Source organism: Excalfactoria chinensis, chromosome 5 (assembly GCF_039878825.1).
Source record: "Excalfactoria chinensis isolate bCotChi1 chromosome 5, bCotChi1.hap2, whole genome shotgun sequence".
Lineage (NCBI taxonomy): Eukaryota > Metazoa > Chordata > Aves > Galliformes > Phasianidae > Excalfactoria > Excalfactoria chinensis.
In genome coordinates, this window is record NC_092829.1 from 1,803,939 (window position 1) to 1,831,632 (window position 27,694).

The 27,694-nt window shown below is 50.2% G+C and overlaps 2 protein-coding genes across 4 annotated transcripts in view; both read left to right on the plus strand.

The window, feature by feature from the left end:
• Positions 1-18,316, plus strand: part of MAP4K5 (mitogen-activated protein kinase kinase kinase kinase 5) — a 56,050-nt gene extending 37,734 nt beyond the window's left edge. For 2 of the 3 annotated variants that reach the window (XM_072337463.1, XM_072337464.1), the window contains 19 exons: positions 594-652; positions 1,576-1,640; positions 4,057-4,101; positions 5,003-5,045; positions 5,495-5,705; positions 6,229-6,326; positions 6,438-6,479; positions 7,176-7,260; positions 7,343-7,422; positions 10,275-10,335; positions 11,282-11,396; positions 11,518-11,576; positions 12,562-12,665; positions 13,053-13,230; positions 14,182-14,250; positions 14,858-14,950; positions 15,698-15,768; positions 16,385-16,440; positions 16,957-18,316. In XM_072337463.1, coding sequence (XP_072193564.1) covers positions 594-652; positions 1,576-1,640; positions 4,057-4,101; positions 5,003-5,045; positions 5,495-5,705; positions 6,229-6,326; positions 6,438-6,479; positions 7,176-7,260; positions 7,343-7,422; positions 10,275-10,335; positions 11,282-11,396; positions 11,518-11,576; positions 12,562-12,665; positions 13,053-13,230; positions 14,182-14,250; positions 14,858-14,950; positions 15,698-15,768; positions 16,385-16,440; positions 16,957-17,044 — 1,622 coding nt within the window. In that variant the 3' untranslated portion in view covers positions 17,045-18,316. The remainder of the gene's footprint in view (positions 1-593; positions 653-1,575; positions 1,641-4,056; positions 4,102-5,002; positions 5,046-5,494; positions 5,706-6,228; positions 6,327-6,437; positions 6,480-7,175; positions 7,261-7,342; positions 7,423-10,274; positions 10,336-11,281; positions 11,397-11,517; positions 11,577-12,561; positions 12,666-13,052; positions 13,231-14,181; positions 14,251-14,857; positions 14,951-15,697; positions 15,769-16,384; positions 16,441-16,956) is intronic. The other variant, XM_072337465.1, reaches the window with a different exon arrangement.
• Positions 18,317-20,079: 1,763 nt separating this feature from the next.
• Positions 20,080-27,560, plus strand: CDKL1 (cyclin dependent kinase like 1). Its single transcript, XM_072337346.1, has 9 exons — positions 20,080-20,369; positions 21,203-21,324; positions 22,408-22,480; positions 23,416-23,506; positions 24,356-24,556; positions 24,969-25,051; positions 25,150-25,206; positions 25,854-26,009; positions 26,557-27,560. Exons 1-9 carry the CDS (start codon positions 20,202-20,204, stop codon positions 26,662-26,664), a joined length of 1,059 nt encoding a protein of 352 aa, XP_072193447.1. The 5' UTR covers positions 20,080-20,201; the 3' UTR covers positions 26,665-27,560.
• Positions 27,561-27,694: the final 134 nt, after the last annotated feature.

Genomic DNA, 27,694 nt, shown 5'->3' on the forward strand with positions numbered 1-27,694 from the left:
TGTGATTTGATGTTTTTCTTCCCACTGCTCCAAATCCATTGGTTAAACCTCCTCTTGACCCTGACTTGTGATTTTAATCACTGTCCTCACCAGGGTTTGTGCCAACTCCATGCATTTTCTTTTCATAAAGCCTTTTCTTTCTTTTAAAACAATACTGATGCTCTACTCTGTTGGATCTAAGAGGGAATTTTGAGCACAGAAACTCTCTGGGTTTGGACACGTGCCCATGGGCAGTATAAATACTGGCTGCTCTGAGTCACATACGTCTCACTTTTAGGAGGCTTACTGTTAAAAGCCTTTTGCTTGTTTTTTCCCACATGCCTTAAAAATGGTGTGTGGTTACACAGTTACACATTAGCTCGCTTTCATGTTACAACTTGGCATTACTTCTCATCTCTTCCTGTGTGTTTCATATTTGCAAATCTGAGCATTTGGGTAATAATGGGACGTGGAGTGATAATCATTTTATAGCCCACTTTGATGTTATGAACATTCCTGCACCATTCTACAACGTGCGTTTCACTGCAGTAAGCACTGAGAGGGCATCAGCACAGTGCTGAGCGTACTAAAGCCGACAACATCATGTTTTGTAGTTGATAAGCTCCAGTTTGAGCCCCCTCTGCGGAAAGAAACAGAAGCTCGGGATGAAATGGTAAGGACAAGGTTGGCTTTTCCTTCTTAAAATCAAAGCAGTCTCCTTGTTCTGCAGCTCAGCTCCCTGGTGTGTGTGTGTGTGTGTCTGTGAGGCGCAGAGTCATGAGGCTGCTCTTGGTCTGCAGACAATCACCACATGTTTAAGATCATGAATTGCCCTCTGTGCTCTGTGCAGAGAGTCGTGCTCAGATGAGAAAATCGACAAGAGCCAATTAATTTGATAATGGGAAGAGGCTGTTCTGCGTCTCAGTCCCTGACCTTCCTGTCATCAGAGTGTTTTTGCTACTTGCTTCTCGCAGCACAGCATGCAGAGTTTTTGCCCCCATGAGCTGCTGCAGTTGATGGCAGTTGATGGCAGCTCGCTGCAGAGCAGTTAGTGGGCCTTCTTTTGGGTCTCTGTGCGGCTCTGTGTATGAGGGCTCCATTTCTAAATGATGTGAATAGCAGCAGCTGCCAGTAACTGTGATTTGGAGACATCAGCGCTCCAGAAAAATCCCATTTCTGTGTTTTAAACAAAGTTCATCCTTCTTTGAATGGGACTTCTGAGATTTATCCGTGCTGTTCCTGGTGAGGTCCCCTTGGTCTGTGTGCAGTGACAGGAATGCTCCCAGCCTGGAGGTGGCTGCGCTGTGCTGGGTCTCCTGGAAGTGCCCCAAATGGAAAATCCATCTCTCGCCATAAATTGTTGCTGTCATATTATTTATTAATTGCTGCTGGCACTGTGCCATTCCCAGATGTTGCTTTTCAGTCCGAGCCAAAGGAGACGTTGTCTTTTCAATGTTTGTAATGATACTGTAAAACATGACCTCACTTTGGGGGTTTGTTTTATTCTTATGGGTTGCTTGGGACTGTCCCAGGCCTTTTCATGCTGTGGGTTCCATTTGGTAGGGGAAGAAACAATAACCATCCCTGCATCCTCAGGTTGTGGCAGCTGGCACCGACTTTGCTTCACATTGGAATCCTTTTGTTGAAGGTGGAAGCAGCAAGTGAGTATAGAGTTTAAAAACATCTTGGGTTTTGTGTGACTTAATGGGAAAACAGGGTCTGAAAGAAAACACGTCAAGCTGGAAAAGCAAACCATCAGCTCGAGTCCATTTAGAAAGAAATGAAATGAAATGAAATGAAATGAAATGAAATGAAATGAAATGAAATGAAATGAAGGGGAATTTTACCTGGTTTGCAGTTGTCCTCCAGTTGGTTGGTCCTTGTCTTAGGAGTGGATTTTAATCTCTTTTAATGGTGAACAGTGGTTTACTTAAGACTTGTAGATGGAAAGCAAAGCATCCAGGTATGCCAGCCCTGCTGAAATTATGCTGTCTGAGGTAATTTTGGGGAGGAAAAGCAGTAACCTTGCAAGGGCTGAGTTCAGGATCCTGTGCTGCCCTCACACTGCTCTCATGAGCTGCTCATGAGCTGTGACATCCTGTGGTTGCAGTCAGGACTTGGCAATAAGCAAAGCAGAAAAGAGCTCTGCAAGTGCAGTGCTGTGAGTGCTGGGGGTGTTGTCACCCTGTGCAGGGTTTGTGGCTGCAGGCTTGGAGGCAGAGCTATGATTTCCCCTGGGCTGAAGTGGGGCAGCACAGCTCTGCCCATCTTAGGGCTGAATTTAATATGTCTGTGGCTTCCTTTGGCTGCAGACTGCTGCCTTCTGCCTTTAAAGGGACAAACACAGCCTCCCTGGGCATCCTGTTCCAGGCTGGTGACGCACTGGAACAGGTTGCCCAAGGAGGCTGTGGATGCCCCATCCCTGCAGGCATTCAAGGCCAGGCTGGATGTGGCTCTGGGCAGCCTGGGCTGCTGGTTGGTGACCCTGCACACAGCAGGGGGTTGGAGCTGGATGAGCACTGTGGGCCTTTGCAACCCAGGCCATGCTGTGATTTGGAATTTGTGAGCAGCAGGATGAAAGCTTAGCAGTAGCATGTGGGTATGCAGGGAAGATGGTCTTTAGGTTGAAATAATGGCCAAACAAACAGCCCATTTCCCAGCTTTGTTTGGAGCTGAGCAGCCTGCATGGGTCTTTTTAAGTTCAGTTCAGTTTTCTATTCCCACTGTCATCACAGTGCAAGTTCTGCATGGCTTTCAAGGCCCTGCCTTTGCCTGTCCATTAGTGATGGTCACTCCTCTCATTCCTGTTCTGTTTGCATGACCCCTGTGAGCCTTTGTGGTGAGCGGTGAGCTCTGTGCGGGCAGCAGCTGGGCTGGGAGTTTCCATCTTTCTGCAGGAAATACGTATCTCGTGTGTGCCCAGCAGTGCTGTGTAACCCCAGGGCTGCACAGAGGATGTGCTCTGCAGCTCTCCCTATGCCAGGGCTTTTATCAGCCGTGGTGATGAATCTGTTCGACTCCAGAATCACTTTGATGGAGATCAGCACGACAGACACTGCCTGGAGATGGGCCTTGTTTGATGGCTTTTCCCAGTGTTTTGTAGCATTCAGAAATGACTTCTTGTATTGATTTTCTGCCTTATGGAGGTGGGGTTTGTGGGTGGGTGGGCCTTTGTTCTGTCCATTCTTTGCTAGTTCCTGCCCACAGCTGTTTTTTCCTTCAGAAGGAATACATTGTAGGGAAATTGTGTAGCCACGTAGAGTTGAGTGCCTTAGTTTTTGTGCAACGTGTTTCCATTTTCCTGTTAGGGCTGTCCCCATTCCATGCTGGCTGACACGGAGGGATGTGTGCTGATGGCAGTCGGGTCTCTGCACTTGAGGCCGACGCGTTGTCTGCAGGGTCGTGGGTTGCTCTGGCTTTCTGCATCCTGGACAGCCCCTTCCAGCACAGTCCTGCTGGCTGCAGGAGCCCAGACTTCACAGTGCCACAACGGCACCCTAAGGAATGCGTTTGCTCATGCAGTCCACGTAATCTGCATCTTTTTTAGACACAACTTGGAGATTGCCATCTTAAACACGAACGCATTGAATTTTTTGTCTCTGAATGATATTCCCAGGGCTGCCCTGAGCCTCCAGTCATAATTTCTCTTCCTGCCCTTGGGTAGCTTTGAAAAGCACTTTGCACGGAGATGGGAAGCAGGCTGTGTCTTGGGCATACAGTGCCAGAGGAGCCCATCTGCTGCTGCTTTTTCTTTGCAAAGGCCTTTCTCCATTTGTCCCCCAGAAGCTTCCTTTGTTTTCCCCTTTTTGATTGCACGTAGTAGGCATTTGGCAATATTTACAGTGCCACACAGGGAAAGGAATGTTACACTGATAGCAGGAGGTGTGGAACAGAGCTATAGTGATTCCTGGGGGCAGGTGGGAAGGAAGGGGTTGTGCCAACTCTGAGGGGGCTTAATGCAGTGAGTGAGAGCGCTTTGTTTTGAGAAGGGCTGGGAGGTGCTGGTTCTGAATGTCACCAATGGATCTGGTTGCACCTCAGAGCTGAGCTCTTTCATTTTATCAACGTTTCACCTAGGGGACTGCTTACAAAATTTGGAGATGGGAGCGAAGATGTTGAAGAGTGAGTGAACCTCCTTCGTGTGCAGCTGCATTGGCTCCGTGTGGCTCTCGCTAGCAGGCAGTGCTCTGGCAAAAGCTCTTCCTTTAAAAGGCTGCAGGCAGCTTTGCCACTCATAAAGCGAAGGCTGGTTGTGCTCCAAGGTCTAACGCATGCTTGTCTTGTTGTCTGCCCATCTGGAGAACGTATGCACAGCGATGCTTTCCTCCTTGCTCTCCTTTCTTGGGGCGTGTGGAAGCACCTGGTACTTGCAAACTGACTTGGCGCTGACTAATCCATCCAGGCCTAGCAGTGCTGTGGGCCCGCAGATATCCCTGCAGAGCTCTGGGGGGATTGTGCTGCTCCTCTGTTGGACTGAGCCAGAACAAAAGCTGCAGAGTGCACAGAGTGGCTGGGAGCCTGCGTGCTGCTGGGCCCCGAGTTCGGATGCACTTGGGTCTGGTGTTCATAGATGTCCAGTGATCTTGTTTTGCCACTTTGACAAATGCAGGGAGGACGCTGCTCTGTGACATGACTTACTGGCTGGTCCAGAAATGCTGCATTTTCACTGTCAGGAAGCGTTTTCTAGTAAAACAAGCACAAAAGCAGCATTCAAATAGTGGGAGGGTGGTGCCTTCAGAGCTGCAGTCCCCTGACGTATGTGATGTGCTTATCATGCACTGCTCTCTGACAGCTGCATTTAGGAAAGAATGTAAGTTTTTATTAAAAACAACACCTCTAACAACATTAACATGCTTTCCTCCCCCCCCACCAATCTTGGACTTCTGGTTTAACTCCATTTGTGCAAAGCTGCAGTCAGTCTTTTCCATGCATCTAGCTTCTCTTATTTACAGTCTTTGTTCTCAAGCAGTTCCATCTCTGGTGTTGGTTTAACTAAGACGGCTACTGCATCTTTTCATTTTAGGTCAACCCTAAAGCGAGCAGGGCCGCCTCCTCTGCCCCCTAAGGTAAGTGACTGGGTTTCAAGGCTTTGAGGCAGCAAAGCCCCACTCGTGCAGCCTCTGCAGTGCTGCCCTTGGATGCTCTCAGTAGGTTGTAAGTCCTGTTAAATACCACTTGCAGACAGGCTTTGTGTGCCTTCATGTTTTTGCTGGCTTGCAGTCCGTACAGTCTTGACCTGTGGGAACTCCTGCATTGTGCAAAGTGGCTTTTAGGTATTTCTGCCTTCAAGGGAGCATGCTGTGTGGAATGTCCTTTCAGTCAGCGTTCTGCCTGCTGCTGGGAGTTTTCCTCCAGAGAAGGAATTCCTCTTAGATTGTTCTTCTGGCAGATGCCTTTGCTCAAAGCTTGTTCCCTTATAACGTAGCAGCAGTTTGTCCTGAGTTAAAATTTGCCTTAAATGTGAGCTTCAAGGTGCCATTGCCCAGGTAATCGTCACCTCTTTTGTTTGTTGCAGCCAAGAATAAACAGCTACCCTGAGGAAAACCTCCCGGATGATGAGAAATCTCAGACGATAAAACACTTCCCGGACTCACAGAACAGAGCCCCACCGGCCCATAGGAGGCAGAGTATTCCTGTCTGTGGGCCTCAGGCTGATTCCTCCCCCATTGGTATGACCAGCAGCATCAGTAGCCCAGGATTGCTCACAGCAAGATACAGCGACTTGGGTAAATGCATTGCATTTCCTAAAGGTGACTTGTTTCCTGTAAAGGGAAATCAGTTTGAGATCTGCCTTGTTTTCAGTAGACAAGTTATTTTTAATACAGACTGACCGCAAAGCACAGCTTTCCTTGTAATGTGGGGGCTGGTTCTTATTAGAGCTGTGACCCATAGTAGAAATCCCAAGCAGGGATGTTCAGCCTGTCAGGAACATTGCCTGCACAAATAAAACCAGCACGTGTGCAGGAAGGACCATCTGTAGGGACCTTGGCACTGCTTTATTCTCGGTTCTGTTTGGCCCAGGGACTGTCTGGATAATGGGGAGCCTTAATTACTGTGTAACTTTGTATGCAGAAGGGTGGCCAGCTGTCTTTGAACAGATTTGGCTACCTGAGATGTCCATATGAAGCTTCACAGCTCACTGTGCTCTACTCCTACAAGGCATAGGGCAGGAGCAAGAATAGAGCAATTAAATATTTCCTATTTCATTATGTCCTGTGAGTTCCAAATTGTACCTGGGCTTCTTTTCAGGAAATGGGGACGGCGTGCTGAAACTCATTGAGGAAAACACAGAAGGGTCCGGACAAATCCCTCAGCTGCCACGGAAAAAAGAGAAGAGGGATTTTCCTGTACGTACTGTGACTCTCAGTCTGATCAGCTGCCTCCTGTCATCTTTGCTCTCAAGCTGGTGTTATGTCAGTGCGTGGGACGTACTTGACGATGTTTCTCTTTTCCCACAGAAGCCGGCAATCAATGGTTTGCCACCAACGCCGAAGGTGCTGGTAAGAAATGCCATTTGCACTCAGAATTGTGTGGCCTGGGCTGCTGGTTGGCGACCTTGCACATAGCAGGGGGTTGAGACTGGATGAGCACTGTGGGCCTTTGTAACCCAGGCCATGCTGTGATTGTTGGAGGCCTGCAGTCACATCATCCCTAGTGTCAGACACTAGAGCCAACACCCGGTCTGGGCTGTGTCCTGCATGCCATGGCTGATTACTTTTCGTGCCATTATTTATGTATTAAATCTTTTTCTCAGAGTCCTCCTTTCACCTCTCAGTCAGGTGGTGAAGGGATGGGCACCTTGCTGGCTCTGTGGGCTGTGATCTCCGCTGGCATCCTCTTTAATAAAAGGGGCAGGGAGGCGGTGATGGGAGGGTGTTACAGAACGTTTGTGCTTGTTTTGCCTTCTCACACAGTTACATAAGCACTCTGTGGTGTTCTTACCAGCAGGTGAGAATTATCCATGTAATTTTGATCCCTCTTTGCATTTCTTAATGTGTACAAAGTCTATGGAAAAGTTTGGAAGGCTGCATTGTGGATTTGGGGGGAAGACAGATGCATTTTGCATGTTACAGTTAAGTTTGTGCCTAAAGAGAAGGCTGTGGTGGTGCATGCAGGTTTGTTACATGGCCAAGTGCTGGAGAGTTAAAGCTTTGTGCTGGGAACTTGTTTAACTTTCCAGCTTCTGTGTCTTTCAGATGGGAGCATGCTTCTCCAAAGTCTTCGATGGTTGCCCTTTGAAGATTAACTGTGCAACATCGTGGATTCATCCAGATACTAAAGGTGACATCGGTTTTTGTGTTTGAATCCCACCTGCCGCCCGGTGGTAAGGAGCTCCTGAGATAAACCACGTCTTGTATTTCAGATCAGTACATCATCTTTGGAACAGAAGAAGGTATCTATACTTTGAATTTGAATGAACTTCATGAAGCAACAATGGAACAGGTGATCTTGGGTGTATCGGATAGATTTGGTGACACAATGAAGCAGGAAGGTTTTCTGTTAGAAGGGGGATAGGTGGGATGCTGGGCTTTGTGGTACAAAATGATTAGGAAGTCCTAAAATTAATAGCTCCCCTGCTTGAATTTTTATTGCTGCTTATATAACATAGCTTTCATAGGTGCTCTGTACTAAAGTAGCTTTCTCCTTGGAGACGGTGGATTGCCTGTCATTTCTTTCTTCATTTTACCTCCACTAGATGGCATGTTGCTTCTCCTCGGGCTGCTACCAAAGCCATTGGCCATTTACTTTAGTTGGTGTTGTCAACACCAATAAATACAAGTTCTCTTCTGTTTTCTTGGTCTCTCCAGCCCTTTCCAAAGCCACTTGACGTGATCATGGTGGTGTTCATCTGCCTTTTTGGAATCAGAAGTAGCAGGGTGTTGTTAGCAGGGAGCACAGACAGGAGTGGGAGGAAGCTACGAAGGCTTTGGTGGCACAAAGTGAATCTGGATTTGTTGTGGTGTGAAGGTCCTTCCAAGCATAGAGAGATGAGCTCACACCTGAGCGCAGCTGGAGAACAGAGTGTGGAGGTTTTAAAGATGTTGGTGTTGCATCAGCAGATGTAGGGAACAACAACTTGCTTTTCTAACAAATGTCTAACAAAAAAGAAGTTGCTGGAGCCCCCCAGGCCTTACCTCAGTTCTTTTTACTCAGTGAAACTCATCTGTCCGTGTGAATTTCCTACATTATTTATTGTAACGCTCTTCTCCAAACTCTGCCAGCTGCTTTTATTGCGTCCTGTCGAGGGGCTGGAGGTGCTGATGGCCACTGGAGGCAACGCAGTAACGTCCACATCGGACATTTAATGCATCCTGAAATGAGAGTTTCCTTTTCTGAGGGAGCAGCCCCAGCTGGCAGAAGCGTGTTTGGTTCCTTGCAGAGCTCTGAGGCCTTACAGCAGTGCTTCAGCCGTGCTGGTTGGATTCCCTACCGTCACATGTTGGTACCTGAGATCTTCTGAACTGTTCCTCAGGTGTTTCATTCTGATCGTATCCTCCAAAGTGCTCCCTGTCTCTCCAGGGTTAATATCTGCCAACTTGTGGATCGTAGAATCATAGAATGGTTTGGGTTGGAAGGGATCCTTCATACGTGCTTCTCACCTCCCTGTTTCTCTGCACCCAGAAGCAGGCACTCTGTTGGAGGAGGTGTGTGTGTACAAGCAGCCTGTTGTGCACAGATCTCTTGTTATCCCTTGGGAATTTTAGGGACGTGGCCATTGAGCGCGGTGGGGATGGGCTGGGGTTGGACTGGGGTTGTGATCTTGGAGATCCCTTCCAACCCTGATGATTCCACGAGGCTGTGAATTACAAAGTCGGTCCTTGAGGCCCTTGGTTGTCTTCCAGCAGCTCTTGGAAATAACCGTTACACAGACCTTGGGCTTTGAGCCAGTTCTTAAGCAGTGCGAAGTAAACTTTACTGGGGCCTGCTGACATGGTCCGAATAGTCGTTAACTTGGCTTCTATCTGCTTGTAGCACAAGTTTGTCCACCTCATCATGCAGTCCGGATGTCCTTTCCTGTCAAGCTGTGGGCCCGGCCTCTCGCTGTCCCAGTTACCTGCTTTGTTGGCTTCTCTTGTTGCCTCTGTCTAATTAAGATTTACATCTTAACCTTTCTTAGGTTTCTTCATCCTGGCTTATCTCGTGATTGCCACTTCATCCTCAGCATTGTGCCCTGGTTTCCATTTGCTGTACTATGGGTTTGTGATACTTAAAGCATCAGGGATATCACAAATGCTCTTCCATCTCATGGTCACTTGCAGAGGGCCCATAGCAAACAACTGCTCCCCTTCCCTTCCACCTTCTGCAATGGGGAGTTGTGAATGCAGGGAGCTGCATGAGTTTGGAGGGAAGAGACTGGACAGTCTGAGGGAAGGTAAATGCACTGGGGCTCACTAAAAGCACAGAACCCATCTGATACAGCAGGTTTCCAGGCTGGGGATATGAGCTGTAGCACAGTATCCATTACTTTCCTGTGCTGGTCGTAGGAAAAATATCACTTTGCAGCACCTGTTGGAAATAGGTGGATGTTTATATATATAGGTCGATGTGCTCGACCCAGCGCAGCTGTTCCTTTGCAGATCCTGGACTCCAGCATGTCCCTGTTGATTGTGGTGGAGATGGACTAGATGGCCTTTAAGGGCTCCTTCCAACTCAAACAGTTGGATGACTCTGTGATCATCTGCAGTGATTGCAAAGCTTCCCTCAGCAGAGCACCCTGCTGTTGTCTTTCTATACCAGCCTCCTTTCAAAGCAGCTTAATCCTATGAACTTTTTTTTCCTCTTACTGGATTTCTCATGGGAGACCCTTATCTGTGAATCTTCTTCAGTGAATTCAGTCAGCAACAGAAGAGCCACCACGAAATCCATGTCCTTGTGCTGTTATTCCTTTCAGGATTGAGACTCCTGGATGCTGAAATTCCCTTCAGCAGGTTCTTACCTTAAGGCTTCTCAAGTCTAGACTGGCTGCCCCTTGTGTAACTTCCTTCCTTGGCAACAAAAGCAGTCCCGGTGCCTTCCAGGAGCTGCTCCAGTCTTGCCCATCATCCCTCTGTGCTGCTAACTGAAACATAAAGAGCGTTACAAGTTGGGATGTTCTGGGGGTAGGAGAGGGAAAGAATGGGAGTGCTTCAGACAAAACAGTCTTGCTCAGCCGGGGCTCCGGAGGGGAGAATTGAAGGGGGACTTTGTCCCATGGCGGTCGCTGTAGGGACGGTGATGGCTGTGGAGCAGGCAGAGGAAGCTGTGGGGATGGATCCCTGTGAGCTGCTACGAACTGAAACAATTTCTCTTTTCAGTTGTTTCCCCGAAAGTGCACCTGGCTGTACGTTATCAACAACACCTTAATGTCCCTGTCAGGTATGTGCGAGTAGAAGGGAAAACCAAGAGGTGATAAAGAGAAGCACTTAACGCATAGTTCAGTTCATCACACTCCGCTGGCCTCAAGTAGAAAACTCTGCTTTGTTGCTTGCGTTTGTATGGGAGGGTTTTTTCATGAGTGCTTTAGTTGGAAAGATTCCCATAGCTAAAGCTGAAGTGGTACAATCTCTTGGCCTTGGTTTCCCACCATTTTATTTACTTTAATCAGTTTGGCAAAGATTTGGCATTAGTTTGAGTATCTGTCAAAGGACAAAGCATGGAGTGCCCTCCTGGTTGGGTCCTGAGCTGGGAGAGCTGCAGCAAGGGCACTTTCAAACATCGTAACCAAGCTGAGAGAGGATTAAGCTCCGTCTTGCTAATGCAGCTGCATTACTGTGACGTTTGATCCCTTGCTGTAGCCTGACTGCATGGTCACTACGGGACAGAGTTAGGGAACAAAACCAGTCTGAAGTTGCAGGAGGAGGCGGCAGTGAGGTGCTGCATCCAGCACAAGGATTGGTGGCAAACAAGTTGTGCTGCTCTCCTGGATTTTCCAGCAGGGAAACAGAAGTGCTGCAGCACACAGCCCCAGGGTGGCATTGTGCCTTCAGGGATGCAGGTTTTGTTACCCCGCTTCCACTGATCTATAGATAAGATGTCCCGATGTGGTTAATTGCTGTCGTGTCATTACAGCCTTCTAAAAATGCGTGTGTAACGTTCAGAGCTTTGTTAGTGTTACTGAAGTTTGCATTGAATGCCATGTCTTCTCTATATGCATTATTATCGTTGTCTTGTTTTATTTTTCTTCCTAATTGGACTTGAAATATCTGACGCATGTGGTCCATTTTTCTAGAAGGTAATTTTCTCTACATACATTTTCCTATCGTGCACGGCTCCCTGCTGGAGACACGTGTCCCACAGCAATGCGTGCTCTTCTCTCTTGCAGGGAAGACGTTCCAGCTCTACTCCCATAATCTGATCGCTTTGTTTGAACAAGCCAAAAAAACAGGACTGGCTGCTCACATCCAAACCCATAGATTTCCTGACAAGATATTACCAAGGTACAAGTCTTTTCTCTTGCAATTAGTAACCAGTGACAGTTCTTTGGAATATGGATGGGTTGGGAGCATGGAAGGTCCTCGGCCTCTCTCATTAATGTACTTTTTGTACTTGTTATTGCAGGAAGTTTGCCTTAACAACAAAGATTCCTGACACAAAAGGGTGTCACAAATGCTGTATAGGTGAGTAGGTGTGTTGCTTTCCTTTTAGTTAATGCAGGGAGTCATAGAACCACAGCATGGCCTGGGCTGCAAAGGCCCACAGTGCTCATCCATCCCAACCCCCTGCTGTGTGCAGGTCACCAACCAGCAGCCCAGGCTGCCCAGAGCCACATCCAGCCTGGCCTTGAATGCCTGCAGGGATGGGGCATCCACAGCCTCCTTGGGCAACCTGTTCCAGTGCGTCACCACCCTCTGGGGGAAAAACTTCCTCCTCAGATCCAACCCAAACCTCCCCTGTCTCAGTTTCAAACCATTCCCCCTTGTCCTGTCACTTCAGCAGAAGTTTTTCATACCGACTCTTAACGTAAACATGTTGCTGTCTAGAGTAAGATCCATTGGGAAACCCAGTAGGGGATGCTCGTTCTGTGTCAGTTTGAAGACCGTCCCCATCACTGTGTGAGATATTATGTTACACTTCTGCTCCAGCAGAGTACGGGGTACCCAGCTGTGAGCGTGGCTCTCCTGTTCAGCTCATCTCAGGTGTCTCCAGCAGGCACATTTATAAATAATTCCTGCAATCAAGTTGCTCTTGTGGGCAGCTGAGCCAAAAAAGCAGCCAACCCTCCGTCGTGTTTGTTCCATCAGCTGTCAGAGCTCACAGGGAGTCTCTGCGCTCGTGCACTGCCTGGAGGTGGTTTTTATTTAGTCACAGCTGGACCCAGACCTTTTTTACCCCCCTTCCTCAGCCCCAGGACGAAGGTGGTGCTGCTTTCTGGCCTCTTCATTGGGACTTGTTGGTAATTAGAAGGGTAATTGCATTCATTTGGAATGTAGCACAACATCAGTTGCTGTGGATATTCAAACAGCCATCCAGAAAACAGCAATCAGTGTGAAAGTGGAGCTGTGTGTTCAACCATTTGTAAAGATCCCCGCAGTTTTTATTTCCATCGGGCCTTCTGGAAGGAAAAAGGCTTTACTTTGTCGTTCTGTTTCTTGTTTCTTATAGTAAGAAATCCATACACAGGACACAAGTACCTCTGCGGGGCATTGCAGTCTGGGATTGTTCTGCTACAGTGGTATGAGCCAATGCAGAAATTCATGTTAATAAAGGTAAATATTTCCTTTCGGTTTGGAATGTTTAGTTTTGCTTGTCCCTCTCACCTGCTCCATCATCCTAATTGTGACATGGTTTTGAAGTAACCTGTCTGGAATCTGTAATGGAGAGTCCATCTCCATCTGGTCCCATTTGTGGGCTCTGCGCCCTTGAAGATCTGGCTTGACACACATTGACTAAGAAAATCCAGTGGCTGAAGTCCATGCAGTGCTGGATGTAGCCCAGTATCAGCAGGATGGACTAGCATAGATCTCAGCCTGCACGGCTTAGAAACGCACTGTTAGCAGCAGTGAAAAGCAGTCCTGTGTCTTTCACACTTTGTGCTCCGTAGCTCCGAAGCAGAAGGAAACTTCACAAATGCCTGCGTTGTTTTTTCCCCCCAGCACTTTGATTTTCCTTTGCCGAGCCCTCTGAATGTCTTTGAGATGCTGGTGATCCCAGAGCAGGAATACCCGATGGTCTGCGTCGCTATCAGCAAAGGTGCTGAGCCAAACCAGGTCGTTCACTTCGAGACAATCAACTTGAACTCTGCTTCCTCGTGGTTTACAGAAATCGGTGCAGGTAAACTGCCTGGGCTGGCTGCAGCTGGCCTGTAGCAACTGCTGAATAGCATCAGGAGTCATTTGGATGTCCTTTGTGCTAGGCAAAATGAGGCACCCTCCCTACACAGAGTGCACTGAAGCTGATCCCAAGTTCCTCTTGTGATGATTTGCCAACCTCAGTGTAAACTATCCTGAAAGGCTTCATTTTTAGACACGTCTCTCATTCAGTTTCCTTAAATAGCAGTGCAGACCCCGCTGATTGCATTCTCATTTGTGGTTGCATGCTTCTTGCTGGGGTCAGTCTTAATGCTCTTTCCCCTTCATTCCTGTGTCAAGTCTCACATAAATGCATTCCTGTCTGTCCTCCAGCCCCTGGGGGAGGACGGTCCTCTTCAGCTGCCTATTAAGAAGTAGAATGTCTTGGTTTATCTTCAAAAGCCGCTTGATATCTTGCAGATGCTTTGCTTTGCTGGCTTTCTTGGATGTACTTCTTTACATTTCAATACAGCTGTGATGAGAACTTTGTTAATTAAAAAGTATGCGGACCGTTCAATTCTAGTTCAGTATTAGCACGATAATCCTTCCAGGTGTGAGCTTAGGGGAAAGGAGCGCTTCTTATAGGGAGAAAGGTTCCTTAATGATTCCTTCTGTTCGTTACAGTCCCTCTGTTTGAAGGGAGCTGACTTCCTGTGCTAAACCACAACATGAAGTGTACTTTATGCCAGTAACTGGCAGCGCTTTCATACTGAGTACATGCTTTGAGCTGATGGGCTTCTCCCTGGGCCCTGCTCCGCTCCCACAGCGCTCTGGGGTTGCACAGCACTAAAGAACAGGACAAAGGAATAACAAACACAGATTGCAAAATGTTTGTGGTGTTCCAAAACACTGCAACGATCAGCTGAGTTTGAGGGGGTTTCTGAGCTCAGTGGTACGATGTGATGCGAAATGATCCCTTCCCTTTTTCCACAAGGCAATCAGCAGCTGGATGCCATTCATGTGACGCAGCTGGAAAGAGACACCGTGCTGGTCTGCCTGGACAGTAAGTGATGAGCCCTGCTGGGCTGCCCTCACACGACTCCTTTGGCCACAGTCATTTTACCTCTGCCATTAATTAATTGTCGTACCTTCGTTACCCGTTTGTATGTAACGTTTCCTGACACACACCATGCAGGTCACCGATGCTATGGGTTGCTCCTTTCACTTTGGCTCTCACAGTTCCACTTCCCCTCTCCGTGTGAGCATCATTCTTGTTTCTTTCCCACTGCGCTGTACTGCAGCACTGCAGGTGGGGATTCAGAGGCACACACAGTGACCCCAGCAGTGATTCGTATGCCCCAGAGCTCAGTGCCTCAGCGGGAGCTCTGCAGTGACTCAGTCTGCCTACATCTGCAGCCTTGATGTTGTGTTTGCGGTTGTACTCTAAGCTGGGTAATTGCAGACAGGCCATCAGCAAAGTCTAAAGACACGAAACCTGTAAGGAAGTTTCCTCTGTTGGTATTGAGAGAAGGGCTTGTTGTGGCACACAGCACAGCTCTCAGGTGTGGGCATAACCTCAGAGCTGAAATGAGCATCTCATGGCTGGTGCCATCGGTGACCATTTGCAGGCGTGGCTTTTAATGTTTGGTTTTTTTTCTGCTTTTCTTGAGAATTTGTGAAAATAGTGAATTTACAAGGGAAACTGAAGTCAAGCAAGAAGTTGGCCTCGGAGCTGAGCTTTGATTTCTGCATTGAGTCAGTGGGTGAGTGCGTGGCTTCTCTGCTCACAACAGGGGAGGGCGGGCGACTGCTGCATGGTCAGTCTGTGGGGAAAGTGAGTTGGCTGCTGAGAAAAGCGCTGCTCGTCGGGCTGTGCTGAGAGCCTTTGCTGTGTGCATCTGGGACGGCTGGTGCTGAGCAGAGGCACAAGGAAAGCAGGGCTGCGCATAAGCAAAGTCTCTGCAGTGCTGCTTAAAGAGCACCAGGTTCTTCAGCCGTTATCTGAAAGAATCTGATACTGAGATCAGTCAGAGCTGCAGCTCGCTGTGCTCTTTGGCCCGGCAGCAGAGTCCTCCCCATTCTTCATGCTCGTGTCTGTTTTGAAGTAAAAGTAATGGCTGCCCTGAGCTGTAATTCCCAGCGATCCCCAGTGCTGTTGGCAGCGCCTCTCTGTGCTTCTTGCTGCTCTCCAGCATCAAATCAATAGGAAAATAAAAGCCCAGGGAGGCGAGAGGAAAACAGGGGAACAGCAGAGAGCTGGGTCTTGTCTGGGCAAACAGCGGGTGTGTGAGCGGGGTGTTTGGGCTGTAGAAAGAAATGTGCCTCGGATCCAAATGGGGATTCCAGCCAGGTTTTTATACTGAGGTTTTAGTTTCACCCTTCTGTCACGAGGCGACGTCTCACGTGTTCTGTGCCCACATGGTTCCCATTATCACAGCTGGGGAGAATCCCAGATGTCCTGGATCTGATAAAGCCACGCCTGGCTCTGAGTTTGTGCTTCTCCCCTGCAGTGTGCCTTCAGGACAGCGTGCTGGCCTTCTGGAAACACGGCATGCAGGGCAAGAGCTTCAAGTCAGATGAAGTGAGTAACCTCCAGTGTCTCCTGGTCTGACTGAGTCCTGCTCCTTATTTACCAGTTGATCCTTCGGCCCCTCCAGCTGCTCCCCTGCTGCCGGGGTTTGTGCCCGCTGCTCTCCCTGCTGCAGTTTGCTGCTCACTTTCTCTGACTCCCATCGTGTTCTCACAAAGCTCACACTGTGCTTTAAGCACCTCTGTTTCCAGGCGTATCACTGCAGATGTGGTGTAAGCAGCATTTGGGTTTCCTGGGTATCATGGGGGAAAAAAAAACAACACCAAAACCTTATTATTTTTTGTTAGGAAGCCAATAAATAAGAATCCTGTGCTCAAAAAGGACGTCATCCTTTGGCATCCTCTTTGAAAGCACAGGGGGCCGGTCTGCCTCGTAGGACTGCGTTCTGTCTGTGCCAGCAAGTCCTCTGGACTGACAGCAGCCTACAGTAACACAGTGATTTCAAGTGAGCTTTACTGGAGGAAGTTTAGCACAATTGACCTGATCCAGTCCTGTGATTTTCACTGAATCATGTTTGAAGTTTTGATCTGTTTCCTTCCTTCCAGCTCAGACCAGAGCATCTCATTTTGCCTCTCAAATGGACCTTAACATCTCCCTTTCTCTGCAGGTTACCCAGGAGATATCAGATGAAACCAGGGTTTTTCGCTTACTGGGCTCTGACAGGTAATCACTATGATCACCATGAAGAAACATACGCCTGTTTGCTTTATATGAGCTTTCTGTGTTCCACATGGAATGAGGTTCCATCCCACAGCAGATCCCCCTGTAGGCCAGTCCTCATTGCACTGTTTCTACCTGCAATAGCTGTGATGATTTTCACGCTGAACTGACGTTATCTTGGCAAGAAATTACCTTTAAAAAGGACTTTGCTGCTCTGGGCCTTGAGAGCTGGAAGCAGCGGATCAGATTTGGAGCTCTTTGAGGTTTGATGCACCGCGGTGTGTTCACCCCATTACCACTAACAGGCAGTGCACACTGACTGCTCCCCTGCCCCTTGTTCTGCCTTAGTGTTGTTAAGGAAGTGATGCTGCAGGGTGGGAAATGAAGCAATGGGTTTGAAGGATAAAACACCCCAATATTTAGGAGCTCCCCCTCCCTCCAGCCTTGAGGAAGCTGTAACAACCACAGACTCCGTGCTCTGCTGCTGACTGCTTGGGTGCTGTTTGTGTTTGGTTGCAGAGTGGTGGTGCTGGAGAGCAGGCCGACGGAGAACCCAACTGCACACAGCAACCTCTACATCTTGGCTGGCCATGAGAACAGTTACTGAGCTGCAGTGACCCGACGTGGGGGATTCACTGCGGGACGAGAAAGGAGCGTTAGGAATCTCAGTGCATGTGGGGCTGTGACTCTTTTTCTTCTCTCGACACCTAAATTTTGCTGTTTTCAGGTGGAAATCAATACATTTTTTGCAGCTGGGAACAGCTGGTTCCGTCTCTCGCCACTGTGTGGTTGGTTATGTCAAGTTTGCTTAATAAAAGCTATGAAATAAGTAGCCCTTTACTCATTAGTGTAGGGAAACAGAGCCTTTAAAATAACGTTATTTGGTAAAGGTGCCATAAACTGTTAATTATTCTCCTTCCCTCGGGTCTCCCGTGCATTGTGTAGATACAGACCTAGTGGCTGCCTCCCCCTTTTATACCGAGTCTTATTCTTAAGTAAAAGACCCACTTGGTGCAGGGAGGGAAGGGATCCGCGGAGCTCTTTGGTTTTAAGTCCGCCGTTCGGCACGGCTTTGTACTATAGACTATTTAATCCTTATTTATTAATCTGCTGCTGGGGTGGCGTAACGGATCTTGTCGCACAGGAAGGTTGCAGAGCAGCTGCCGGGTTTGTTGGGTGTTTCTTTACAGTCGTCTCAAGACTTGACGATGATTCTTTCCCTCGCAGAGACGTGCCGCGTTGCTGAGGCTTCCTTACGGCTTTGTAAAGGCGCAGTTTTGTACAACCAACTGTTTTGTATTGATTTTCTCCTTGCCTGCAGAATTGCCATCGGAGGCAGTTTCTTACTGGCCAGACGTAGGGCTGTGTGCACACAATGCAGTGCTGGTGTTGACGTGTTGCTGCCGGTGGGTGTGTGCTTTACACACCTGTGTGTGTCTGCATGTGTGCATGGGTACCCAGCTGACCGGCGGCGGGTATTTTTATATCTATCTCTCTCTCTATATATATATGTGCTTATATATATATATATAAATGTACAAAATATATGTGTTTGTTTCACAAGTTAGGGATGAGCCTCGTGACGGGAAACTGCACCTGGGCATCATCCCTGATGAACAGAAGCGCCGCGTATCGGCCTGCCTGACGTGTAGATTATTTATGCTGTTCCCAAGGGGGGAGCGGAGCTGCACGGCCCTCGGCTCTGCCCTCCTCCTCCTGTTGGGCTGTGGGGGCCGCGTTCCCCGCCGGGTGGTATAAATAAATACGATACGAAGCAGTGTTCTGTATCGCAGCTCTCCAGCACCGCTTCCCTTGCCCTGTTTTGTCAGCTGCGTTGTTCTTTCTGGTTCTGTTCCTCCATTAAAAAGCCATGTGGGTTCATCTGTCTTTCTTGTTCATTAAGACCTGGAGGTGCCGTGTGCTGTTGACAGGGTGGCATCTGGTTTGGCTGCCTTACGTCCACCTGCTCGCTTCAGTCTGTATGCAGATAGAGCAGAGCTTTGTTAAGGTCGGAAGGTCTGAAATGGCACATTGTGTGCAGCATCCATCCTGCTGCCCTGGGAGAGATGGGCCGGGAGCTCCACATCACTGTAAGGGGGCAGGAATGGAGGCGTGGTGCTGAGCTGGGCCTGGCTGGAGGCTGCGGGCAGGACGGGAGGAGGCTGGTTGAGCTCCCAGCCTGACGGAGCGCAGGGATGTCTGCGTGGCACCAACCTGCTGCTTGGAATTGAACAAGGACGGGCTGAGCTCCACACAGCGGTGCAGCAGTGATGTGCTTTGTCACCACGGGTGGGTGGACACTTGTTGTTCTGAAGGTCAGGAAGGAGCACCAACAGAGCTCACGGCGCGTAGTGCTTTGTCCACTTAGCAGCATAATTCAGAAGCAATTCTTGTTACTGACTTGAGGCTTACATCAAGCGTGGCTTTTCAGTTCCATATCCACGTCAGGGGTTGATAACTGATGTGCACCCAGAACCTAAAAATCAGCCACCACCGATGCTTGGAAGCTGGTTGGGTGGGCAGCAGTGAGGGACAGGTTCGAGTTCCAGGTGTGAAGGAAGCAGAGCTCTGCAGCACTGAGCTGGGTGACCTGCAGTGCAGTGCTGGGTGAGCAGCCCCGGGTGGTGCAGCCCCCAGATTACAGCAGCAGCTCTGCTGTAGAAGCAAAGAAGTGAAGCACAGCATATAGATGTTGTAAAGGAAGCGCTGGCACTCGTTTCACTCACTGCAGAAGTTAGTTTGGGTTCCATCACTACGTGAACCTCGGGGAGATCTCAAAGACTGAGAGAAATCTGCACATAACATTTCGGTGTTGGGGGTAACTGCAGCTGATACCCGTTAGGTTGGGATGCTGCCATGCAAAGGTAACCAAGGGAAGGTACTGGGAGCCACGCGAGGACTGGGGGCTTCCTGAGCCGATCAGAAGGGCTCTGGGAAAGTGGGAAGGTCCTCCTGTAGTCAAACCTCCTTTGGGAGCTGTTGAAGTGTTTCTTGTGGTGGCCCCGTGTCCCACGGCCAGCTGCCCCGATGGGCGCCGTCTCCATGTGTTGCCTTTCTGAGCTGTTTTGTTCATTAGGTTGTAGCCGAGTCGCCGTTCCCGTTTGTGCACCTTGGGCTTTGTTCTGCTTCTGTTGCTGCTCGTTTCAGTCTGTGCCAAATAAACGATGCTTTATTGGATACCTCGGAGTGGTGACGGACGGACCGCGGTGAGCTCAGCTCTGGAAGGGCCGCCGCAGGGCTGAGCGCCGCCGCACGACTGATGGAGCGTCGCGGTGAGCTGCGGGTCTGCTGGGGGCACCGCGCGGAGAAGCACCGGACCCCCGGGCTGCGAAAGACCTCCGGGTCCTGCAAGCCCGCCCCATCCCACCCCACCCCGCCTGCATCTCCTGGACAGCCCCGGGGCCGCCGAGCGCGCCGCCACTGGCGGGCAGCGTGTGCGGGACGAGAGGTGAGTTCATCCCACAGCCGGACCGCGGGGAGGGAACGCAGGGCTCAAGAGACGGCAGCGCTGAAGGGCCGCTGCTGCTGCTGCTGCTGCTGCTGCTGCTGCTGCTGCTGCTGCTAGGAGCCCCGCGGGCTGCGCTGTGTTCGGAGCTCCGCCTCCCGCTCCCTGCCGCCCGCACTCGGCTCAATCCCTCAGCTCCCGTCTTGGCACCGCACCCGTCCCGGCGGCCCCGGGCGCAGCTCCTCCTCCTCCCCGCCCCGGGGCGGTGCTGAGCGCGGCGCCGGGCTGAGGTCGGGGCGGGGGGTGCGAGAGCCGCGTCATGGAGCGGTACGAGAAGCTGGGCAAGGTCGGGGAGGGATCGTACGGCGTCGTCTTCAAGTGCCGCAACAGGGAGACGGGCCAGATCGTGGCCATCAAGAAGTTCCTGGAGTCCGAGGAGGACCCGGTGATCAGGAAGATCGCGCTGCGGGAGGTCCGCATGCTGAAGGTGGGCGGCACCGCGCGGGGCCGGCGGGGAACCCGTGGGGGTGCGGGGTGGGCGGCCGGCCGGGGCGAAGCGGACAGGGGTTGATCTGAGCGCTGCGGCTGCGGATGGTCGCCTGCCGACGGCGTGACCCGGCCGCTGCCCTCGCGGCCTTTGGGGGTTTGTTCCCCGGAGTCTCCACGCGCAGCTCCCGCAGCCAGAGGTTGTGCCCGCAGATGGAGGTTGTGCCGTAGCCGGAGGTTGTGCCGTAGCTGTGCGGCCCGCAGAGCGTTGCTCAGGCTGCCTCTTCCTGCGCTGCTGTGTTCGTTCGGTCTCCATGGCACCCTGAGGCGGCGGTGCCGCGGCCGTAGGAACGCTCCCTTCCTGCTCTTCCTTCGTTTGCCGTAACGCAGCTCCGGGCCGGGGGCGGCCACACCGGGCAGGAGAGGAACAGCTTCCCAGGCTCCGAGGGAGCCCCATTCCGTGTTTGCTGCACGGGAGCCGTGCGGTCAGCCGGGACCCGACACGTTCTTGCAGCCCAACGAGGATGGAAGGTTCTGAAGTCCCCATCGAGCTGCACAGAAAGATGTTTCATTCCCAGCCCGCTGCTACGCTGCGTTCCTGGCTTTGCTCTCATGGTGCAGCATGTCACAGTGTTTGTAAATGCCTCTCATATTATCCACTCATCCCTCAGTGAGCACCTATAGCCGTGCTATCAGGGAACAGACGTGGCTCGGAGGAGCTCTTTGCCTCCCGCACTGTGTTGTTACGGGCTCTTCCTGTGTGATTCCCCAGGGGGAGCTGCTTGTTGTAGTGCTGGGTCTGAGCAGTGACTGACCGACTGTCTGCTGTTACAGCAACTGAAACACCCCAACCTGGTGAACCTGCTGGAGGTGTTCAGGAGGAAGAGGAAGCTGCACCTGGTCTTTGAGTACTGCGACCACACTGTTCTCCACGAGCTGGACAAGCACCCCCGGGGGTGAGCGGCCCTTCTCTCACTGGGAGCAAAGGAGCTGGGCTGTCTGTGAGTGCCCACTGCTGCTCTGCAGAGCTCCCAGAGGGGTGTCCGTCCCAGGAGAGGTCTCTCATCACAGCGCTCAGGGTCACGTTGCTGCCCATAAGCCCACGTGTGCTCCTGCATGGTGTGGCTCACCATGGTGACCAGGGAGCTGAGCTGGAGCATTTGGGTGGTGAGCAGCTGGCTGGGCAGCAGTGGGGCTGCAGGAGGCTTTGTGTCCCACTGCTGAGAGATCAGGGCTGTGGCAGAGCACCCAGCATGGGCACAGTCCATAGTGCTGGCACTGACAAGTTGTGCTGCAGAGCTGTGGTGGAGCCCAGGAGTGTGTGCTGGCTGCCACGAGTTCCTGAGCTGATCATGAAGCTCCAACCCCCACCACAGGCAGGGCCACCAACCTCCACATTAATACCAGCCCAGGCTGCCCAGGGCCCCATCCAACCTGGCCTTGAACACCTGCAGGGATGGACGGGGCATCCACAGCCTCTCTGGGCAGCTGTTCCAGCACCTCACCGCTCTCACAGTAAAGAACTTCCCCTGACAGCCCAGCTTGTCTTTTGATCTTTGCTGCTGCAGACACTAAACCTTTCATGGTCGGGGTTAAGATGGGAGGGCTCATACATACCTCCTCACACGCTGGTCATCTCACCAGCTTCATCCCTCTGTCAGCACAGCATTCATCCTTCTAGGGTGTTTCTGCAAGGAAACCCAAGCTTTTCAACAGCAGCACCAGCACGAGGCCTTCAAAAGCAGAGAGTGTCCTGAAGCCAGCTTCTGGCATTGTGTTTTGGCTTCTCTTCTCATTTATGATGAATCAAAGTCTTGCAGCATTAAGCATAGGGAATAAAATTGGTTTTGAGCTTGAAACTGGCCAAGTGGCACTGGGTGCTCCTGCAGGCTCTGGGTTGCCGTACATCCTGCGCTGACTGGCTGGGGAAGTGGTGCTGATGGTCCTTCAGCTGCTCCTGCCGTGCCATGGGCTCTGCTTGCTCCTGCACTAGTGAAGTTGTGTGACCCAAACAGTAAAAGCGTGCTCTGTTCTAACAGGGTTCCGGAGCAGCTGGTCAGGAGCATCACCTGGCAGACCCTCCAAGCTGTGAACTTCTGTCACAAACACAACGTGAGTCCCCTGGGCTGTGATTTGCCTTCGGGTCAGATGCAGATTCTGACGCCATTTTCCTGCCCGCAGAGTTTTCTTGGTTAGAAGTCAGATGATGTTTCCCATTTCCAGCAGGAAACGCCCATCGGAAATAACAGTGTGTACCCACAGCAGTGAGGGGTGGTAGAACAGCTTTACAACCCCTGCTCTGCTTGCTGCAGGCTGAGACCAGGGACTTGCTCATAGGTCTGTCCTGCCTCCAGGGTTTGTCTTTATCATGTTCCCTTTCTCAGTCTGAACAATGTAATGGAGTTTTAAAGCTGGGGGAACAATTAGATGGCACAGCCTGACCTGCTGTAGATCACAGGTAACGAGGATTCATGCAGTTGCCTTTCTGTGGAACTCTATGATGCTGGGTTAGGAAGCAGCACTTCAGTCCTCAGGAGAAGAAACTAACAGTGAAACTGAGCTGTTCTTTGTCCAAGGGCCAGATTAAATAGAATCACAGCATGGCCTGGGCTGCAAAGACCCACAGTGCTCATCCATTCCAACCCCCTGCTGTGTGCAGGGTCACCAACCAGCAGCCCAGGCTGCCCAGAGCCACATCCAGCCTGGCCTTGAATGCCTGCAGGGATGGGGCATCCACAGCCTCCTTGGGCAACCTGTTCAGTGCGTCACCACCCTCTGGGGGAAAAACTTCCTCCTCAGATCCAACCTGAACCTCCCCTGTCTCGGTTTCAAACCATTCCCCCTTGTCCTATCACTGCCCACCCATGTAAACAGCCATTCCCCTCCTGTTTATACGCTCCCTTCAAGTACTGCAAGGCCACAATGAGGTCTCCCCACAGCCTTCTCTTCTCCAAGTTAAACTGTAGCTGTTTTCCAAGCTAAAACAGCTGTTTCTAACCTTGCTGTGGTTTGTTTTTTACTTTCTGGTTTTGTCCTTTTGTTTGCAGTGCATCCACCGTGACATAAAGCCAGAAAACATCCTGATAACAAAACACTCCATCATCAAACTCTGTGACTTTGGATTTGCTCGCATGCTGAGTGAGTGCTGCCTGCCTCCATGGGTGATACGTGCCAGGGCTCCGTGAAGTGCAGGTTTGGGCTTTCAGACCTCAGTGATGTTACATCCTGTGTGACGTTTAAGGACTGGTGTGTTTTCACAAAGAAGTTCTGCTGAAGGCTTTGGAAATGTTTGGATTGAGATCCCCAGAGCAGATTAAACAGGGCCAGCTCAGACAGTCAAATGCCTCCCTAAGTAAAGTGCCCTGAGCTCCCTGCTGGTGCTGAGCTGGGGATGGCTGGCCTGCCCGCTGCTTGTGCAATGCTGGGGCACAGCTGGAGTCCCGTAGCAGGAGGGCTCCCTTTGGCAGAAGGCACCGTCTCTGCAAAGAATGGCTTCACATTTTCCATTGTAATAAAGCCCCTGATTTTATTTTTGCAGTTCTTGTTCAAGCGAATCCTGTGGGCTCTGAACTGGCACGGGGCCTGCAGCCGAGCTCTGTGTCATTTTGTTTTGGGAAAGACATGCTCTTGGTTTTCCCAACTCCTGAGTGTTTGCAATCTGGTGGGCAGTGACTCAGCCTCTTCCCGGAGCTCACGTGGGCCCTGAAGGTGCTGCTGATCATAGAATCACAGAATGACCCAGGTCAGAAGGGACCTCAAGGATCGTGAAGCTCCAACCTCCCTGCTGCAGGCAGAGCCACCACCCTGCACACTGAATACCAGCCCAGGCTGCCCAGGGCCCCATCCAACCTGGCCTTGAACACCTGCAGGGATGGACGGGGCATCCACAGCCTCTCTGGGCAGCCTCTTGTTGCTGCTCTGAGCTGTGTCTGCACCCTTCTGACCCCACACCCTTCTTTCTTCCTCTCCATCTTGACCCCAACCCAGCTGGCCCAGGTGATTACTACACAGACTACGTGGCAACCCGGTGGTACCGCTCCCCAGAGCTGCTGGTGGGGGACACGCAGTACGGCCCTCCTGTGGACGTGTGGGCAGTGGGCTGTGTCTTTGCGGAGCTGCTCTCTGGGGTGCCGCTGTGGCCCGGCAAGTCGGACGTGGACCAGCTGTACCTCATCCGGAGAACGCTGGGTAAGCGCCTGGCCCACCACGGCTGGACAAGGATGGGCTTCCTCCATGGATGCTGCTGGGCAATGACTGATTTCTGGGCTGGGAGGGAAATGACCCCCATGTTTAACTCAAATTTGTTGGGATGAGTGGAGAATTGTGATGTTTTACCAAGCAACATATAAAGCCACAAAGGTGGGTTGGGGCTGCGAACTCCTTAGCTCGGAATATAGTTAAACTTCCAGTTCCTTGAAGTGGCTGAAGCGGGATGTTCACAAAACAGTGTTTCGTTGGCTCCTCTGATGGTACTCCATCTCTTTATGTGCTCTCTTGGATGCTGCCCATCTTACTAGGAGACCAGCTTGTTCATAGCAGACACTGTAAAAAGAGCCAATTATTCTGATTGCTTTTAATTCCATTTTCTCTTTGCTTAAAGGGGATCTTATTCCCAGGCACCAGCAAGTGTTCAGCACCAACCAGTTCTTCAGTGGTGTAACGATTCCAGACCCGGAGAGCATGGTAGGAGCTCCCTTCAGATGTGTTCCCTTTGAGCCCAGCGCTGACCAGCATGGTGAAAGAAAAGCTTGCTAATACAACAACTCTTTTTTTCCCACCAGGAGCCATTGGAAATGAAATTTCCTAGTATTTCATACCCTGCTTTAGCCCTCATGAAGGTAAGCAAAGTGTCACCATGTGGCTGAGGCTCACAGGGTCCTCCACCCAAAGCAGCGTGCCCAGGAGGTGAGGAGCTACAGCTAGAGCTCCACACTGAACTCAACAAATGCAGCCTATTTGCTTATTCAGGTGGTAAATGGTCTGAGAGTTGGCTACAGAACCATCATAGGTTCATAGAGAAACACAGCTGGGGGGGAAAGCACAGACACGGAACAGAAATGGTTCCATTAAGATGCACCAAGTACAAACCATGAGGGTGAATGCATTAAAACTAAGGTGCAGCTTTAGGTAGCACCAAACCCTGGAACAACACAGCCAGTGATGCACTGCATTCCTCAGTTTGAGAAGACTCTTCTAGTTCAGATGGAAGTCATAGGCTTAACTATTTTCTGAGACTTGATGGTTTGCTATAGAATGAAGCTGTCCCTTAGTTTCTAAGTATTGCCTTCTGTCAGAGGTGGCCATTGTTCAGTGTGAGCTGCTTTGTGAGCTTCCAGCTGGCCCTAAAAAGCCAGACTTGTGGAATTCCTTGAAAAATAAAACACACGCATCCATCTGTGTAAATACTCAGTGGCTGTTGCAAAGAGATGGAACTGTGCAGACCTTTATGTATCAAGTGTTCTGTGTGATCCTTGTCTTTTCTAAGGGCTGCCTTCACATGGACCCTGCAGAGAGGCAGACGTGTGAGCAGCTGCTGCAGCACCCCTATTTTGACAGCGTTAGGGAGGCAGGAGATCCAGGGAAAGAACATGAAAAAGCAGCTCGGAGACCAGCCAAGCTGACACGGAAGCACGTGCCGGGGGTAATGTTTTCATAGCAGTATTTAATGCTCAGTGTCTATGGAGGGAAGCTGTTTTCTTTACGTGGTGCCCACAAGTTGGGCTCAAGCACAGGGTGGGCAGTTTGTGGCGAGGTAAAGCTCTCACATTGGAACAAGCTTAATTTTGGGCTGAGGAGAAAATCATAGAACCATAGAATCACTAATGGTGGAACAGACCTCCAGGATCCAGTCCAGCCAGCCACCTACCACCAGTATTTCCCACTAAACCATGCCCCTCGGTACAACATCTAAACAGATCTCAAAGGAATCTGCAGGCTGAATTCTGCACTGCAGCTCCATTGAGCGGCTGCAGACAAGCAGCATAGCAATGTGACAGATGAGGCTTATTTAGGAAAGTGCATTCTTGATGAGATGTAGCAGGTCTGCTGAGCAAACTGCACGTGCTCGTGACTCTTAGCTTGAAAAGTGCAGTATGAATAATTTTATAGCTTATATTCCTTTTTGAAAGATGAACTGCATGCTTTCTCCTCCTTTCGAACAACTACACACGATGTAACTCTTGCTTTAGTTCCAGTACCTGCCTCAGTTAAGCAGCAGCAACATTCTGCCAGCTTTGGACAGCAAGAAGCCCTTCTGCAAAACGAGGAAATCCAATTGCCATTTCCCCAACATCTAAAGGGGTGGCAGATGAAAAACTACCCAGTGCTCAAAGTTCCACTCCTTCAGAATTTATGAAAGGCCACGTGATGGAAAACTGAATGAATCCAGGTGACGATGTATGCAGAAATGGACTGTAAGGTACTCTGGGCCACCGGTGGAAGGAAAGTGGTGCACTCCAAGCTCACATTAGCCAGTGTTCTCTGTAAAGAAAATATAATTCTTTAACTTGTGATTGCCTACTGGTTCAAGATTACTGCAAAGCAGTGTTTATAGGGTGAATCTCAAGAACTCTGTTGCCTATCTGTTGGCTGTATTTCAGACTTGGCAGGAGAATAAATCAGAGTCACTGTGGCTAGCTAACTGATCCTGCAGGGACCTGTAAACCTCTGCCCTTTGTGAGTGGAAGACAGGTTGTGTGTGTGTGTGTGTGTGTGTGTGTGTGTGTGTGTGTGTGTGTGTGCAGCTGAGGTTGGTCCAGCTAATTACAAACCTGCTGAAATAGCAGTGTTTTAAAGGTATGTCTATCTTGTGTACGGCATGAAGTATTACAAGCACAGGCATTAACTTAGACTTACTGGAAGGCTCCACAGGCACTGTGAATAGAAGGAGGATATAATTACCGAAGTCTGCTTTTCTCCTTGGCCTTTTCAGAGCTTCTCCTGTCTGTCTCTTCCTTACATTATGAAGTTATTTATATTTGCTGGTTTTGTCAGTAGTGAAGTCACTTGCCTGTAGTGTTACAGAAACTGTTATCAAAAACAATTCAATATAATTTATAACAATAGCCAGACACGGGCAGAAATTCTGCCTAAGTCTGTGTATTAGAACAAATCTTGGATTCTGTGTCGTTTCAGAATGTAACGTTGTGTTGATTTTTAATAAAAGAAATGTAGCTTGTTTTTCCATTTTACAGGATATGTTTTACCATGTCAGGTTTCAATAATGGGCGAGGTGCTGCCTCTTCCTACTTGAAAATGAGAGCAAAAATGTTTCCTTTCCCCAGTTCTGTTATGTGTTCAGCAACAGTAAGAGCAATTTGAGTGAAA